Genomic DNA, 18,067 nt, shown 5'->3' with positions numbered 1-18,067 from the left:
GCACGTTCCGGAACGATCGCCCAGATCCGAGTTCATTTCTGCGAGCCTTGCAATTTTTCCGCGGGCCATAAAATAATTTTTAGTAGCCTCGGAATGTTTCCTCGGGATTTCAGTGTCTTCTTTGGAGCTCAGTGATTTTTTCGCCGGCTCTGAAATGCTCGCTGCACGTTCCAGAACAATTTCACAGACTCTATGCCTTTCCCGGAAACCCTACAATTTTTCACTGTAAAACCATGCTACACCGTTAACGCGATTTCGACCCTTATTCCCCGTCGATATCCAATCCTCCAGAGAAATCGGAACCACGCGAGAATTTTCATTATTAGATTCAGCAAAGCTAACCGCTGTTTGCTGGACTGGCGTTAATGGTCAGTAGCCGGGAGGATAAGTGCACGGCGTACGCATGAGATCGATACGTAGGAATGCATTTAACGACGTCGTTTCGCAGTACCAGGTGGCGATAGTTGAAAGTAGCTGAATAGCAGCTACGTCTCGTCGCATCGCCACGTGAACTTGCGCTACGTTCGCTATCGGCGTAGCCGACGGTCCCGGCTCGTCCGCAGCGTAAAGAGTTAACGCGGAAGAGTTCACCGCTCGCGTGCACGTACATTATCGAGCGGTTCGCAACATCCGTCGTGAGTCATCGGTCGTCGGACAAGTCCTCTCTCTCTCTCTCTCTCTCTCTCTCTCTCTCTCTCTCTCTCTCTCTCTCTCTCTCTCTCTTTCTCTCTCTTTCCCCCAGCCACGACTCATTGCCAATGTCTCTCTTTCCCTCTGTTTCCCTCGGTATTCCGGCTCGGGGAGCCGAACCTCCGAGCCAGCTATAATTACGAGGTTTAATTGACTAACGAGCGCGGACGGGGACCTGCGAACCAGTGCAGAAATGGAGCCCTGATTGGTCCATTCACTGCGAGCCCGGCTCCTCGTTCATTCACGTTGCAATTAATTCGAAAGCGTCTAGCCGGCGGACTCTTCTACGCCGATGGATCGTTTCGAGAAGCTCGTCGCGAAAACTCCTCTTCCCTTTCGCCGCGACGGCACACCGGGATCCTCCGCGATCCGGCCCCGAATCGCGTTCGACAGGATATTAGCAGCCGGCATCCTCGGAAACTTCATCTCCTCGCCCCGACTCTGCGCTCCTAGCCCGTTCCGTCGCGTCGGAGATTCAATGGGCAAGATTCGAAGCACCGTCCCTTCCCCCTCGGGGGGGGGGGGCAATCTGCTCTTGTTCCGGTGAATTTCGAGCTTCGCCGAATTTTCTCAGGCGCGGTGCTCGGCGAGGATGCGAAAGGCACCGGGACACATGTGAAATCGGGATACGACTGCCTGGGAACACGAAATGCAAGATCCGCCTTCGCATATGCCCTCGACGCCGAACGCGGCTCCGTACACATACCCGCGAGCGTGTGCGCGCCGCCGCACACCGAATTAACGACGACCTAATTGACCGTCGCTAATTCCCTCGTGCCTCTCCACCCCTCCCTCGTTTTACGACGGACGTCGTTAACACCGACAGCGTTTCTCAAACTTTCGAACAGACTGCTCTCTGTTGCGCGGAACCAACCCGCGCACGGCTTTGCTTTTCGAACTACGCGGATTCGGCCTCGAACTTTCTTTCTTTCGTTAGCGCGCTTTTTTTTGTATTGTATATAACGAAGGGCTCGTCTCCCGTTAACACGCTCTCCGTGCTGCCGGAGGACCGACTTTTTGGCTACTAATCTCGCTCAGGCCGATCCGGCGAAGCTAATACGATCGATAATTTCGCTTACGTTGCATGCTTGACAATGTTTGCAATAGCGCGACCCTTGGACCATCTAACGCGCAAACAACGTAATTATCGAGAACAGAGTGTACCGCTTAAGATGTATTAGACATCAAAGCGACAAATTGTTAATTCGCTCGCTACCATTTTGGTATCTCGCGTGAAGGACGTCGAATTAATTTTGCGAATATTGTCATTTAAAATTTGTAGCACGTGGCATGATGTTTAGAGAATTTGTAGCTTATGTTTGGCGATATTTTTATTATATTTTATTAGAGGATACGGTGTATTTAGTATGATAAATACGATTAATATACAGTGGTGCACGAAGCATCCTTTAAAACGCAATAACATTTTCAAAGCTGAACTAAATGACTTGAATTTTTTCAGATGATAGAGAGACTAGTCTACTAGACAATGGCTAAAAAGCTTTCTTTTTAATTTCGCTATTATTTGGAATGAAAAGAAAGAATTGAAAACCCTTGCTTTTTAACTTTTTTATAAGAGCTTTTTCATCTTCTAACTTTTTTATCTTTTAACTTTTTATCTCGGTAACTTATATGCGTGCTAAAAATTTGATCGAAATTATGTCAAATAACCTTGACATAACCCAGAATCGAGCTACACCTAAATCGCGATAAAACTGCGATTTTTGCGATCTTTAATTTGTTGTAACTCGTAACAATGTGAACCGATTTCGATAAAATTTTCAACATGCATATAAGTTGCACATATCTTCGAAAGGCATTTCTTAAATTTTCGTTGCAGGCTCCGATAAAAAAGAAGTTAAAAAACGAAGGATTTTTATTTTTTTGTCATTCCAAGTAATGGCAAAATAAAAAGAAATGCATTTCAGTCATCGTCTAGTTCCTCTATCACCTAAAAACAAAGTCATTTAGTTCAGTTTTAAAATAGTTATTGCGTTTTAAAACGAACACTTTTGTGGGCCACTAAACTTATGTACGTCGGCGACGCTGATAGCGAATGCACGGAAAACGTAAATCCGCCAAAAGCCCAACAGTCCTTTGAACCGTTTCGTGGCGATCGTTTCGCCTCGGAGACAGCCGCAGCACATGCCGCGTATTCGTTGTCGCGCGCTTTCTCGCGTCGAAGACCGTCGTTAACCCGAATTTCGCCGGCCAGTTGTGCAATCGTTGACGAACGGCTATTTTTGTGCGTCATTAACTCGCGATTGTGTTGTCAGGCCGCCGCGAGATAACCGCCCCGATGAATCCACAATTGGAAATGCACCTGCTGGGACAAAGAGCGATCGCAATGCGACGTCTCTCCTCGATCTTCGATCATCTTATCGCACAGTCGTCTTGCCGAGCAGCCAGCGTTCCATCGTCGAAATTCAGTTCCTTAAGCTTAATATCCCGAGAAAGTTTATTCCGCTATAAATTCAAGATCTACTATGCTATAATCATAAATCTTGAAACAACGCTAAAATAATTTCGAAATCCCGGATCACTGTGCATTAATCCGGTTCAGCCTCCTTCGGCCTCGCGTGACCTTATTGATCTCCGAGTCATGGATCGCGTGACAACTGTGCAAGCGGCTCGCTCGGATCGTTAGACGATCGCTGGAGTGAGACGATTATGAAGAAAATGAAGACGTCCGACGATCCACTTCGCGTCACGGCAAGGGCAGACGATGGTCCCGAGCCTGGATGATTCATTCGCGATCGTCGTCGGATCGCCAAGGTCCCGGTTGATCGCGGCACCCAGGAGCAACGATCGAACGAGGCTCGATTTCCTCTCGGCCTCGGCAAACAGGAAATTAACGACGAATCGAACGGCGTAACCGGACGGTCGATCAGCTTTAAATCTGTCGCAGGTTCGGGAAGTAATTACCGGGCTGAATTCGGTGCTCGCGACCCAATTAGATCCGCGGCTGGATCGGCCAGTTGTTTTCGGCTCGATACGCAGCGGGCCGCGAGGTCGTACAAAAGCGGCACGGTCGCCGGAGCGAACCGGTTGCGATTCAGACTTAACGAGATCAGCGTCGTTGGCGCATCCATTGAAATCGTTAGCCGCCACGAGTGTGCGAAAAGCGATTGGTTCGTCCGCCATGTCGACGTGGAAGTTCACCTGCTCCCGTCGAGCTGCCGCTTCGACCGCGAGCTTTTGAAAAGCACGGTTGCGATCGCGAAAGAAGCGAACCGAATCTTTTACGTCATCTATCGGCGGACGAGGGTCCGGCTGTTTTCGTGGGTACATTTGGTCCGAGGTTTTTGCCAGGCACCCCTCGTTGACGTCAATCTCGTTCCCATAAGCGGAGCACATGTGTGCTCTCGCGGTTCGCCCGATCCGCTCGCGACTCCCTGCGCCGTGTCCTCCCGATGACGATGGTCCGTTTAAACGGCCAATCAAAAGTCCACGGTGACCCAGTTCTTCTCGCGATCGATCGCGACGGTTCCAGCCGCGGGACACCTCGGTCCCATCGATCGCCACCTCGATCCGACCTTCGTTGACGAGCCACGATCGATCCAGAGGCCACTTAGTTGGTCGTTGAAATCGTGGGAGGCCTGCTCTGTCCTCGGTCCACATTGTCCTGCGAATAGTTGGCATCCGTTCTGCATCCTAACTGGATCCACTGCTCCGCGGATGCATCGAGATACCGATGGAATTTATTTATTTATTTTATTCGAACCGGATAACCCGTTACTATAGAGAGAAGTATAAACGTTAAGATTTAACCCCTTGCCGTACCATTTTCTTTACAGTCTCGTGATGACTAGAAGTTTCTTGATTATAATCACATTTCTCAGAGGGAGAAGAAAATTTATATTTATTGCGTGCCTACGTTTCTTTAAACGTTTAAATATTGTGGAGAAAAGAACAGAATTTTAGACGAACTTGAATGAACAGAGTAACATTCGTACTCAACAGGTTGCTACTAAAAACCTTTATTAAGAGTTAGACTCGTTAAAGTACGGAAAGGGTTGTTTAGGTTGAATTGTAATGAAACGCGGATTAAGGATTCTTTTATCGTATACGATGATATATATGTACAGGGTGTCCCAAAAATGTCTCGCAATCCGTAAGTCGGAGATTCCTGAGGTCATTTGAAGCAACTTTTTCCTTAGCGAAAATGCAATCCGCGGCTTCGTTTACGAGTTATTAACGAAAAACAGTAACCAATCAGAGGTGAGATCATTTGGCGCGAGACGACCGAGCCAATGAGCAGAACTGGGCTCCGTGCACTCGTTGGCTGGGCCGCCGCGCGCCAGCCGAGCTCGCCTCTTATTGGTCAGTGTTTTTCGTTGATAACTCGTAAACGAAGCCACGGAGAACATTTTCGCAAAGGAAAAAGTTGCTTCAAATGACCTCAGGAACCTCCCATTACTGGATTACGAGACATTTTCGGGACACCTTGTATATTGTGGAGTAGTTGAGTGTAGATGATGAGATGACACAGATGACACAGGCTCATAATTGCGATTAGTAAAGAGCACAGATTGCCCACTGCGCCAAGAGACAAGACGCGAAAGCCGATGCCGCACTCTCTCTATAGGTTTGATACGTTTGTCAAAGCAAGCCGATTTAACCCTTCCAAATTAAGGAACAATATTCAAGGACCGAACACGCAAACCGTGCAAGTTCGCGCCGACCAAATGGCTCCGGAGACCACTTATTGTCATTGAATACGCGGGCCTATTTTATCGTCGATTTACATCGGGTTCTTCGAGTACTTGGCATGCTCTCCGGACTGGATCCAGAGCCTCTCGGATCCATTCGTGATACTTAGAGCGGCCGCGAAACGCGCAGATTCGCGTGAACCGAACGACTCGATAACTTCCGGCCGTCGAAGGCAATCGTCGGAGCAGCTTTGTTTGAAGAAACTCTCGGAGGCACTCGCGCTGCAAAATTCATCCGCGCTCCGCGCCAAGAACAATATTTTCGTCTGCGCGTACACGGGACCTTTGTTCCGGCCCGGGGAGAGGAGGGAAGAGCGTGGCTCTTTTTATCGTTGCGAGAATACCGTTTCGCGCGGGAGACGGCGCGAGAGGAGGCGGGAAACGGGCGAGACCGACGGGCAATAATTACGGAGCATTTAATACCTACGCTCCGGCGCGGGGCCTACGCAAGAGCGCGTGTGTCCGACAGAATGACGAATCATGTGGCCGAGCCTCCTCTTCTCTCGTCGCGGCTAGCGGTTTTCACGATTCACGGGCCTCTCCGGCTGCTGCACGGACAGAAAACGCCTCGATTCGTGGAATATCGAGCGGGCAACGCCGGAGATCAAGGCCACCACCGAACCGCCGGGCTCTAATCAATCGAGAATATTTTTAGACCGTGATCTCTCGCGCGAGGGACCCGCGCTTTTGAGCCTTCGCTTTTTAATTGGCCGCGGGTCAGGGCAAACTAGCACAGAGATACCGTCCACCAGGAAGCCCGAAAATCATGGTGTTCCGTCACTGGATCGGGACCTTGGGGCTCGACCCACTTTCCACAATTTTTCCCAGACTCTGCGACGACCTCTGCGGTTCCGTGCACCATTTCAGTACATCCTCGGTCCTTTCTGCGAGCGTCATCATTTTTTCACAGGTCGTCGACTGATTTCTAGCGAAATGTTTCCGTGGCCACCGAGCCTCTTTCGGAAGCCCTACAATTTTCTGCACGCCCTAAAATGTTTGCTGCAGGTTTCGATACGATTTCATAGGCTCTAAGTCTTCCCCGGTAGCCTCGTGATTTTTCACTAGGCTCCCTAGTGGTTCTAGTTTATTTCTTAGGGCTCTGTGCCTCTTCCGGTAGCTGTACGATTTTTTCGCAGGCTCAAAAATATTGGCAGCAGGCTGCAGAACTAACGCCTTTGCTTCAGACTCTTCCCGAGAACTCTACAATTTTTCTGTAATCCCTTGAACGTTCGTTGCTTGTTTTAGTGATTTCGCGTTCTCCCGGCCTTTCCCGGGAGCCCTAAAATTTGTATCTAGCTCCAGCAATGTCCTCCGAGTTCCGAAAAAATTGCCACGTGTCCCCGAAGACTTTGAAGTTTCGGGAACGGCGGTCGATACCGCCAGAAAAAGCCACGCTAACGGGACGCCCGCGAAAATTGCCCGAGAGGCCCTCCAGGCGTGTCTCTTTTTCACTCTTTCGCCCGCGGTCTCTGTCCCGCGCGCTCTTTCTCTCCCTTTTCCCCGTTGTTCAGCTCGGTGTCAAGGACTCGGCTCGATGTGATTAGCGTAGAAGGGCGCGCCAGCACGGTAAACCGTCGCGCCGCGACGGACGGCGTTCCCGCTAGCGAATTTCGGGACAAAAGCGTTCCCGCGGGACACTTGCCAGAGACTGAAATACTCCGGGTCTGGCCGACAGTCGAACTACTCTTTCCCTTCGAACGCCGTTTCTCGCTCGTTGAGACACAAAGGGACCGAGAGAACACAGTGATTCTCTCTCTCTCTATTTCTCTCTCCCTCTCTCTAACGGCTTCGTCGTTTGTGTTGCAGGTCCGTCCGCGGATTTCAGCAGGCACACGCTGGTCAGGCCACAGGTCTATCACGGGAGAACCAAACGGGAGATCTCGACGACCAAGGAAAACGTGAGTACCGGTCGTCACTTAATTTAACCCTCGAACTGCGGTGACCGAGTCGTTTTGACCCAGTGTATTTAAAATCGTCACTTACATCATTACATATTCGGTTATCGACAGTTAAATTTAATTTTCGGTTACGCTAAAAGCAATAAAAAAAGTTCGCTTGCGCGAAGTATGTTTAAAAATGTGTCCTGGAAAATTGGTTTATGACACTGGAAATGTTTAGAAACATCGTCGATTGTATAGGGTTGCGGAGCGGATGACCAATTGCTGTGCCTTTGGTTTGTTTTCCGACACGATTAACTTCATATTTGTAATTATTTTTCATTAATTATTGTATAATTATATTTCATTTTCATTTATATTATTATTCTATCGAATGCCCGTAGAAAAATCGCCCGTTCACGCTAAATAAATTAAAATTAAAATATATCGAGATTCTCGGGTCGATCGAGCACCGGCACGAAGGAAAAATAGTTGGGACAGGGGAGGGGGAATAAAATATTCGGCGAAGCTTGCGCGGCGCATTTAATCAAGAAGGTGCGGAAAACGCGCTCGAATCTGGAGCGCCGACGGAGCGCGGGTCCGCGGCGCGGAACTTGGAATGCTGGCCGCGGTGCCGTCGACACACGGGTGCAACAATTTCGATGCAAATGTCTCGTCGCGCGGCGCCGCGCCGCGAATACCAAATCCGAGGATCTGCGAGGAAACTGCGACCTACCTGCCGGCGGAAGTCGTAAGGTCGCGACGAAATTTTCGTCGAACAACGGGTTCCTTCCGTCGCCGAGCATCGCGCGACGGCCAGCCACGGGAACTTCCTTCCTTACGGTCGATACCTCCAGAAACAGATGTTCCCGAGACGCGTGTTGCGCGGAGCAGCTATTTTTGAACGGGTTGCCGCGATCCCCTTAAGCGCTGGATGCGTTTCGAACGAAACAAATGAACGTGACCGTTCACTGCACCAGGCTGCATCCTGCGCCTCGATAGCGCGTGCTTGCGTTCTGCGTGATCACTCTGGATTGCGGATTTTTACGCTGAATAAAAATCGTCTGTATTAATCGCAGGATGCGGATAATACTTAGACATTTCGTTCTTATTTAATTAATTGTTTTATCGAGTTGCAAACAATGCAGTGTTACCTTCGAATTCTTCGAAAGTTTCTTATTTCGTCTATTCGCGTTCGCCATTGAATCCACAGTCTAATGATAAGGGTTGAATCGCGTGTTCGCCACGGTTGCTGTCGTCATTTTACTAATTCCTCGAACGTGCAAATAAATGTGGGAAGTCTCGGTCCGACGATCAGAAGACAATAACGATTGCTGGCACCGTTTCCAAGGGATGGAAACCGGATAACAAATTCGTTCTTCCTTGAATCATCATAATAGATTACAAACAATACATCGACGTTCTAAATTGCTTTTAATCTTTACGCTATTTTAAATCTTAACCATCCAATTTTGCCATAAATGCATAAAACTCGCGGTGCAGTGATCATCGGCAAAGACAAGTTTTAAGTGGTTTCGACAATTCCCGTGATCGTTCGTCTTCTCTAGAAGCCATACAATTTTCTCACAGGCCCTAAGATATGGTCTCCAGTGGTCCTAGAACGATTCTTTAGGATGCGAGCCCTTTCAGAGAGCCCTATGATATTTTACGGGCCTAAAAATGTTCTATGCGGGTTCTAGAATAATTCCATTGATTCTGAGTCTGCTTTGGGAAACGTGGAATATTTCCGGAGTCCTTAAACCGTTCCTTGCAGGTTATCTGATGCTCCGGGCCTCTTTTGTGAGTCGAAGAATTTTTGTACACCGTCGAAGCGTTAGAAGAAACTTAGCGAAGAAGAGATCGGATGAAAGAACAACACCAAGATCACGAATTTCATTAACTGATGCTAACGGGCTTTCTGCGGACCTCGGAGTATTTTCTTTGAATTCAAAGCTCCTCTCGGAAGCCGCAGGATTGTTTCGCAGTCCGTCACGGAGGATCGGAAAGGATCTAGACGTTCCGGATCGCAGAGATAGATCGCCGAGTCCATTGCTTGGGATTGTACGCGCCCTCGGTCTCGCGGCGTCGACGAAGCGAGGCAATTGGCCTCGTTTCTCGTTATCACGGGAAGAATGAGCGTTATCAGTGCGTCTGTCCACGACAATGAATCTAATTTCCGGTTACCTAGGGCGGATCGCCATCCGTCGCAACTCCCTAGCGATTGATTTCTGCCGATAGGATCTTTGCAGGCGGTCTTTCGCGAGCAGACGCGAGATTCGGCTGTGTATCGTATGATCTACTCGAGCGGAAAAGTACGTGGTACACTTGCAGAGAGCCGATAAGCGGCACGAGAGAACGCGTCAAAACATACTTGTCGCGTTCGCGCTGTCTACGACCGGAGTTGCCCAAGAAGTTTGTTTGAAGAGAGGGACTATAGCTCCGCTACTAGAGAAGCCTGGCCTCTCGTAATCTCTGAACACGCGACTACCTCCCACGCGAGACGCTTCTCGTCGGACTTTGCTATCTATCCAAAAACGCCTGGCCAACCGGAGAGCATCGCGTCTCCATTCCGAAGTTTCCGCTGTGCGAAGACGCATGGAAGAATGTCCCCCGCTATTGTTCCCTCTTGGTACAACGCGCGGAGGAAATTCTGTATATTTAAATTTGACTGTTTTGGAAATGAGGACACTCCGATCTAATATTCTAGGCGTTTTACCAATTTAACAAACTTGCTAATCGCAAAACTGAACAATAAAATGTACATTGAGCGTTTAAAATTTACACGATTTACCCGATTTTCATCGTAATTTCGTTCCACGCATTTTGCAAAGCTGGTTTTAACTCATTCATCGACTAGAATGGTTGATGGAAGATTTTCTATCTTCAATAATAATCATTGTAATTCTTCTTTCCGTATCCTACAAAAACATTTGCAGAAAACAGCAGGATTTTTCATAAATGCGTTTTAAACGGCGATCGCTTTGTGCGATATCTGCCTGCGAGTGATTCTGTAACGCTCGCTCCAAAGGATTTTTCCCGTTTATTAAACAAGTAAATAAATAAATACACGAAAGGACAGAATTTTCTCCGCATCCTGTCCACCATAAAGGATCCGCCTCCTGAATCCCGAACGCTGACCATCGCAAAAATGGAAAGACATGTTTTGTATCAATAGCGTTCCTTCTTACCAGAGCTTGATACACCGATTCTCAAAGGATTCGTCTCGCGTTTCCCAAACACGACCGGCTCTGTATTTTCACTTCCGTGGATCCGAATGATGGAAAGAAAAATAACTGGAAAAATCTCCGCCGCGTATTTTCTCTATATTGTACGCAAGTTTCGCCGGGATCGGAGCAACTCTCGAGCACTTGTAGGCGGCGATACTCCTCCGGCTGGAGTATGTTTCGTGCAAACATCCCCGGCGGGTTTGATTACGTCGGGAGAGAGTCGGGGCAAAAAGCTGGGATTCACGGGCCGATGGTCTCCAAGCTTCCATCGATCCAGCCCGGAGCTCTCGTCTCTCTCTCGTCTCTCTCTCTCTCTCTCTCTCTCTCTCTCTTTCTCTCCCCATCTCTCTCTGCCTCGTCTCCGGGACGAAAAAGCTTCTTCCAGGTCATACGTTTCGAGTATTCCGAGCACGCGGCGAGAGGATGCAGCCGGGATCGACGATAGATGGATCCGCGGAATTCTCCCGGCGCGGATTCTATCATCGTCGTTGGACGGCGACGGTTAGCAATCCATACCTGGCCGGTCGCCAACGGCCGGGAAACGTTTCTCGATATTCCAGTTACCGTTCCCGCCGTGACCCGCGCCCATTCCGAGTCGATATCGGGAAACAAATGTACCGAGGGGTCAGGGTTTCTCATCGAACCTCCTGCCCCGCACCCCCTGTCCCGCTCCCGACAGACTAACGAATCGCGACGACCTCCTACAACCGACGAATCGAATATTTTTATCCGATTCGAAGCTTTCGCTTCTCCTTTTCCTCTCTCCGCTACGCTCCTGGCTCGTCGGATCGACCCTTATCGAATCCTCCGCGATTTTCTTCGACCGCGATTACAATGCAGTTTCTGCGGTCTAGATGAGTACAAATCTTGGTGAACGAACAAATTTCGCAGTTTCTGCAGTCTGGATAATTGAAAACGTTGGTAGATCAAAAATGTTCGCAGTTTCTGCAGTCTACGCGACTATAAATCTTCGTAGCCCAAACATTTTTGCAGTTTCTGCAGTCTACATGAGCATAAATCTTGGTGAAGCAAAAATCTTTGGAGTTTCTGCAGTCTAAACGAATATAAATCTTGGTAATCCAAGTAACGTTGCAGTTTCTGGCAGTCTAGATAAGAAAGAATCTTGGTAAACCAAAAATGTCTGCACTTCCTGTAGTCTAGATAAGTGCAAACCTTAGTAAACCGAAAATGTTCGTAATTTCTGCAGTCTACGCGAATATAAATCTTGATGAACCAAAAATGTTCGCCGTTTCTGCAGTCTACGCGAGTATAAGTCTTGATAAACCAAAAATGTTCGCCATTTCTGCAGCCTGCGTGAGTATAAATCTCGGTAAACTAAAAATCTTTGGAGTTCCTGCAGTTTAAATGAGTATAAATCTTGGAAGATCGAACATCGTTGCAGTTTCTGCAGTTTAGATAAGAAGGAATCTTGGTAGACCAAAAATCTCAGGAGTTCCTTTATTCCAGATAAGAAGGAATCTTGGTAGACCAAAAATCTCTGCACTTCCTGCAGTCTAGATAAAAAGGGATCTTGGTAGACCAAAGTACTCTGCATTTCCAGTAGTTTAGATAAGTACAAACATTGGTAGAGCATCAAATTTCTACAGTTTCTGCGATCAAGGCAAGCACAAATCTTGGTAAATCGAACAGTTTTGCAGTTTCTAACGCCTGCACGAGTACAAATCTTGATAGATACGAGAATCCTCGTAGTTTCTACCTTTTATATCCTAGTTAAATGCAAATCTCGGTAGAACAAAGATGTTCGCAGCTTTCACAGCTTAGACAAGTAGAAATCTTGGTAGTCCAAATATCTCTGCAGCTTCTACAATCTAGTCGTGTAGAACCGCCTATCCTCTGGGTATCTCTCTCTGGAGGCTCTTGCTTCATCAACTTACGTCCTCGAGGGCGTGGTTTTGTGGCATCTAAGTTATCGCAGCCAAGACTGTGGCCCGGATGACAATGAATGCTCGGTAACGGAGCGCGTTCCTCGATCGACCCGGCAGATACGGATCGCGCGTGGAGATCACAGGGGTCAAACGGATGCCATTCGACGGCAGGAAATGGAATTGAGTCGAGTCGAGGCGGCGCCAGCACCTGGTTATTTAAATACGCTAATGACCCGCGGAGGCTGACGGTTTTAATTGCAGCACGACTCGTTTGATTGCCGGGGTCGCGGCGAATTTGATTGGCCGGCACCGTCGGACTCGTCGATCAATCGGCAGGCTGGCGAACGAACGAACGAACGAACGAACGACAAGCGTATTTACCGTGCTCGATCGAACGCAAACACGGATCCGGCGTGTCCAGTTATCTCGCAGGTTTTATCGGACTTTTTGTCGTCGCTGCCGGTACGTACGCGCCTAGAGAGCCGCGCGAATTCGGCGGGCAACGCCATCGATTCACCGTAATGCGAGCTCCGGAGTCGCCGCAATGATACGGCATTACGCCATAACCGAGGGATTTATTGCGTTCATTTCGAAATAAACATCTGGCCGCGAACGCTCACGATTACCGCGGACGATCTATCTGCGGTCGACCGGTTGCACCAGACTCGACGCCGACACCACGCCCGACGTTAACGAAAGCAATGCGGATTAGCGGTCGCTAATTGTTTAGACCGATTTCGGCGGCGGCTGCGCTCCGCCGGAAATCATTGTGCAACAACAACGGAAACGGCTCTCCTAAAAAGGCTGCACAATAACTGATTAAACAATGCGAGCCGATCCTGTTCGTTTTTCTTCTATCAATTATTTATAGGTCGTGTCGATCATTAGCGACCACGCTGTTTTGCATCAGTCCGTGCACCGCCGTAGTTTAACAACGTAATCAATAGTTCGGATCCTTTGTTGTGCTTGTAGCTCGGTTATTTGATCACTTCGCGAGCTAGAATCTGCGTATGTACAAGCTTGAATCACTGGCTCCATTTTCGGATAATTAGCGTACCTAATTATCACGAACTATTGGCTTCGTACGTGAGCACGTTGTCGTTGCTCGCCGATCAAAGTCCGTTCGATCGTTTGTCTATCGATCTTTTTTATTTTAACGAATAGTTTTCGACTTCCTTACTTCGGTATAAAACGTACGTACTTTCGTTTGCACAGAGTCTCTCCCGTGTCTCGAGATATCGGAGCCTTTCGTAAACTAGAAATTCCACAATCTTATCGCCATCGATCCACGGCTCTTTTCCCTGGCCGGCCTAGAACCATCTTGATCGTTATTAATTGTTCAGACTTCGTGGAAATTGGTGCTGTTAACGAGAACGCGTGGCAGGGCGGAGCACAATGTACGGCAACGTACAGAGGAGCTCTTTGTAGGTGGCTTAGGATGAAAGGCATCTTTTAATCTCGGCCCTCGACGACCAGGCCGAGGCTAGAAGCAGGAAGAAGGAACTCTGCCGTCTACGTTTCCGCGTCCTAGGAACCCCCGAGATACCGCCAAAGAAACCGCCGACACCGTCGACACCGTCGACGTCACTTTTCGAGGCGATTAACGCGAACCACCGGCAAATTTTCATTGTGTCGGGCGAGCCTTTTTGTTTCGTTCCACGTACGGTCTTTATCAGCACTCTCGGATTTCTGCGGCTTTGTGTACGACGACCTCTGGGTCCCCTCTTAATCGCGCGAAACCGGCTTCCGATCTTCCGCGCTTCTCTCGAACGTGATTTCTGCAATTTGAACTCGCGTCTGGATCGACTCGCACGCAATTGTTAATAATTTTGCCCCTTTTAGTGCCAGCTCAATATGCATCTAAGCGAAAGAACTGAGCCAGATTGATGTAATTTGACGAGACTTGATTTATTTGAAAAACATTAAGAATTTGTTGTAATTATTTTTTAAATATAACCAGCAATTTCGGCGCTATGAGGTATTGACGTATTTAGTAATAATAATGATAATTTTATTCGTGTGTACGGGTAAACGAGAGAAAAAGGATTCTCGTTAGAGAAAAAGGATGTAAAATACGAGGGAGATTTTGTATAGCCGTCACACGAGTACAATAAAAATTAAAATGTATACAATATGTAAATGTATACAAGTGTATACAATATAAAAAATAAGAAATAGCTTAGTACATGTATATAATGAATAATAAATAACAAGAACTGAATGAAAGATAATCAGTCATGCAACTAATACCGCTGTGAAATTGAGAATGCAAATGAAAGATTAATAAAAAAAATAGGGGTAAAATTAAAAAAATAACCATGGTGCGTTTATATTTGCAATAAAGTGAAATGTGTTTGCAATGTTGGTGTTACACCTAGACCAGGTGAAATATATTTAAATACAGTGTACAATACACAAACTAAGTATCGCTAACAATAATCCTATTTATTCGTCACCTTTCCGCCTCTATTCTGTCTCAGATCGTCGATCCTTTGACTCTGTAAAGGCTTTCGATCCTAATTTCCATCGCTATTCAATTCCGCTATAAATGCATAAAATACACTATACCCGCTTATCAGCAACAGATAGCGGAATTTCGTTGTTCGTGGATAGGAGAAGCCCGGTGCAAGCCGAAAACGTTTCGGTCGTGTAAAGTACAGAGAAGCGCGATAGAGGAGCCACTCCATTTCTCTTTGTGGCCGGAAACAGCGAGCAGGATAAAGGAATGCACTCGCGAACGATCCCTTTGCGTCGGTCTCTCTCTCCTTCCTTTTTACCTGGCTTTTCTTTTCGGCGCGTTCGACCGCCGCGAACTATTCGCTGTACGAGAGAGAGAGAGAGAGAGAGAGATTCGAGGTTAGGATAAACCGTCAAACAACGTCGAAAGTTCATCGGCGCGCACCTCTCGGCCCGATTTATCGGCTCTGGGTGCGGTTTATTCCGCAAGGATCCTCTCGGGCCCTCGGCTATCTCGTTTTTCCAACAATTTCGACTCTGAAGCTCCGTTTTATTAGTCCTGCGAGAGCCTGGAACACGCGTTTTCCAGCGGTCATTGTTGCGGCCGGGGACCAGCCTTATTCGTTCCGATATTTTCTCAGGGAGAGTGGCTCGAGTCGAGTGGTCCTCTCGACAAGAGACTCCTACACCTACGGTCGTTATCTTCGCCGGCTATAATGCTGGAGAAATCCTCTTGACAACTTTTTCCCCTTGGAACAGTGTCGATAAGATGAATAGTTTCAGGGAAAGTCTTCGCGAGGCAAGCTCTGCACGGCATGCTAATTATTTTTCATGTTGGGAGATCGATTTTTGGAGTGGAACGGTGTTCTTACAGTAGGCCAATAGTTCTTGTAGTATAATAGAAAATCGCAGAAGAAACAAATGGATAGAGCGGATGGTTCTCGAGAGAAAAATTCTCAAGTGCAGGCGGCAGATTTCACGAAAATTCAGACACTGACCACTGTTCGAAGTTCTGTATTTTATTAAGCAAACGTGCAGGCAATAAAATGATTTATTTATAGTCTTATTTACTTATTTACGGGAAGAAGACTCTTTTTGGAAAACATACAAGAAGATTGCAATTTTTCTTTTAAAATCAGATGAATCTGGGTGCTTATCAATTCCAGTATTCTCTACAATTTGTAGTAATAATACGTAACAATGCAATAGCGTTATATACATATAATCAGGATATTTATGGGGTTTAAGTTGACAATACATTTGTATAATAATTATAATTTAACTGTGCCTCTATATATTCTATTATTATTATTACTTATCTCGTCTTATGTAGGGGTAGAAGAAAAATTCAACCGTTTATAATAGATATTAACGTCTCTAAAAATCTTATTATCTTATTAAATTATCTTATTATTATTATATTATATTATTATTATTATTATTATATTATATTATTATTATATAAAATCTCATCTCTTATTATTTTATACTGTTATTACCGCCTGTTTGATGACATAAACCCCACCTAAATTGGTATGAATTAGAACATATCAGATTTCGAATAAAATCAGAGCACAATCGACGGCAGAGATCGATCGGGAAGGTGACGATTGCAGCCGGCAGCGATCTGTCGCCGGCCTGATGGTCCCAGCGGGTCATAACGACGCGTTAAAGAGGCGTCGCGACGGCCTTGCATTCGGCCGAGATTCTCGGGAGACCCGTTGTTGGTCCTGTTAAAGATCTTTCTCCGGCTGGCAGCGGTGTGCACTTGTGCACACCGTGCACAAGGTTCGAGGTGGTGCACGCGTATGTGCATGCATGCGCTCCACGGGCCGCGATATTTCCTGTCCGGGTGGAAGTGGGCCGCCGGGACGCGTCCCCCATGAATTAAACATGGATGCGAAAGCCGAGCCGAGCGGAGCGGAGCAGAACTGGCCGGAGCGGAGCAGGGCGGAGGGCGCAAACGAGAAACCGTGAATTCATTTGCGAGGTCCGGCACGCGCCCGCCCACCGAAAAACTCGGTCCCCGAGCCCGAAAACGTTTAAACGCTCGGCTATTCGGCGCCCTGGTCGAAGCCCGGGGCTCTGGGAAATTGGGGCGCCAGTGAAAAGTCCACTCGCGGCCCATTGTCTCGCTTCTGCCCCGCGCTCGATCCGATTTCGAGGCGATCTCGAGCGCCGTAGAGTCTTTAGAAAGCGCTGTCGCGTGCGATTCCCGTGCAATTCGCGTGCGTGCAAGAATAATTGGCCCTTGCCGGTGGACCGTTAACGAAGAAAGCACAGTCCGAGCTTGGCGAAGCTAATTGCTCCGAGCTCGTGCCGATTCCAGGCCACTCGAGGATCGATCGCCTCGATCCAGACGCCGCTCCTCTTTTTATCTTTCTCCTTGGGCGCGTCGTCGAGCGCAACAGGTGCATAATGCACAGCTACGAAACGATTCTAACGTACACGAACGCCGATTCGGAGTTTTATCTGACGTGGAAAGGGAACACCTGTGCCTGATAAGACGCGGCCAACGCCCGATTATCTGCCCCCCTCCTCCTCCTGTCCACGTTATCTGCGGGACAGCCGCAGCCGAAGACACCGACTAATTGCGACCGACCGATTTCTGCTTCCAGGACAACGACCACGCGGATGTGCTGACAGTAGGCTTCGAACTGGACGGGGTCAAGCGGGTGCTCGACCTCAGGCTCAACACCGATCTCATACCGGTCGGCTACCAACAGAGACATCAGCACCAGGGATCGTACAAAGTCCATGTCCCTGAGAAAGTCGTGAGTTGAATCTTATTATGTGCTCTATTCGGCTCGAACTTCGAGAGCTGCTGTACCGGCAGTTAATCCTTTCCGATAGTTTAGCCCTCGGAGACTCGAGAGGTCGGCGAGCAGAATCTTCTTTCGCCGTGCCTTCTTTTACTTCGCTCCCTCGGGGACCCCGAAAGTTAGTGGCCCGTCGAAAATTACAAGTCGAATCTTATTATGCGGCCCCTTCTGTTAGCTCCATCTGCGAGGACTCCTGTGTCATCGATTAATCCTTTGCAAGTAGTTCAGCCCGTTGGGGATGAGAGAAATAAATTAGCAAATTTTAGTCTCTCTTTCTCTTCTACCATTTTGGTCCCTCGAGAACCCCGAAAGCTAGTGTCCCGTCGAAAATTACAAGTATATTATGTACCGATAATTAACTGCTTTCGCTGGTTCAGTCTTTACGAATCGAAGAGA

General features: G+C 47.8%; 1 protein-coding gene across 1 annotated transcript in view; it reads left to right on the top strand.

Annotated features, from left to right (window-relative positions):
• Nucleotides 1-18,067, top strand: part of Meltrin (disintegrin and metalloproteinase domain-containing protein meltrin) — a 67,932-nt gene that overhangs the window by 36,235 nt on the left and 13,630 nt on the right. The window contains exons 2-3 of the mRNA XM_033485708.2: nt 7,209-7,300; nt 17,468-17,623. Of these exons, the coding sequence (XP_033341599.2) occupies nt 7,209-7,300; nt 17,468-17,623 (248 nt within the window). The remainder of the gene's footprint in view (nt 1-7,208; nt 7,301-17,467; nt 17,624-18,067) is intronic.

The sequence above is a fragment of the Megalopta genalis genome, chromosome 15 (genome assembly GCF_051020955.1).
Source record: "Megalopta genalis isolate 19385.01 chromosome 15, iyMegGena1_principal, whole genome shotgun sequence".
NCBI classification, from domain to species: domain Eukaryota; kingdom Metazoa; phylum Arthropoda; class Insecta; order Hymenoptera; family Halictidae; genus Megalopta; species Megalopta genalis.
The sequence above is the reverse complement of the archived record's forward strand: the minus strand, read 5'-3'. Positions and strand labels throughout refer to the sequence as shown.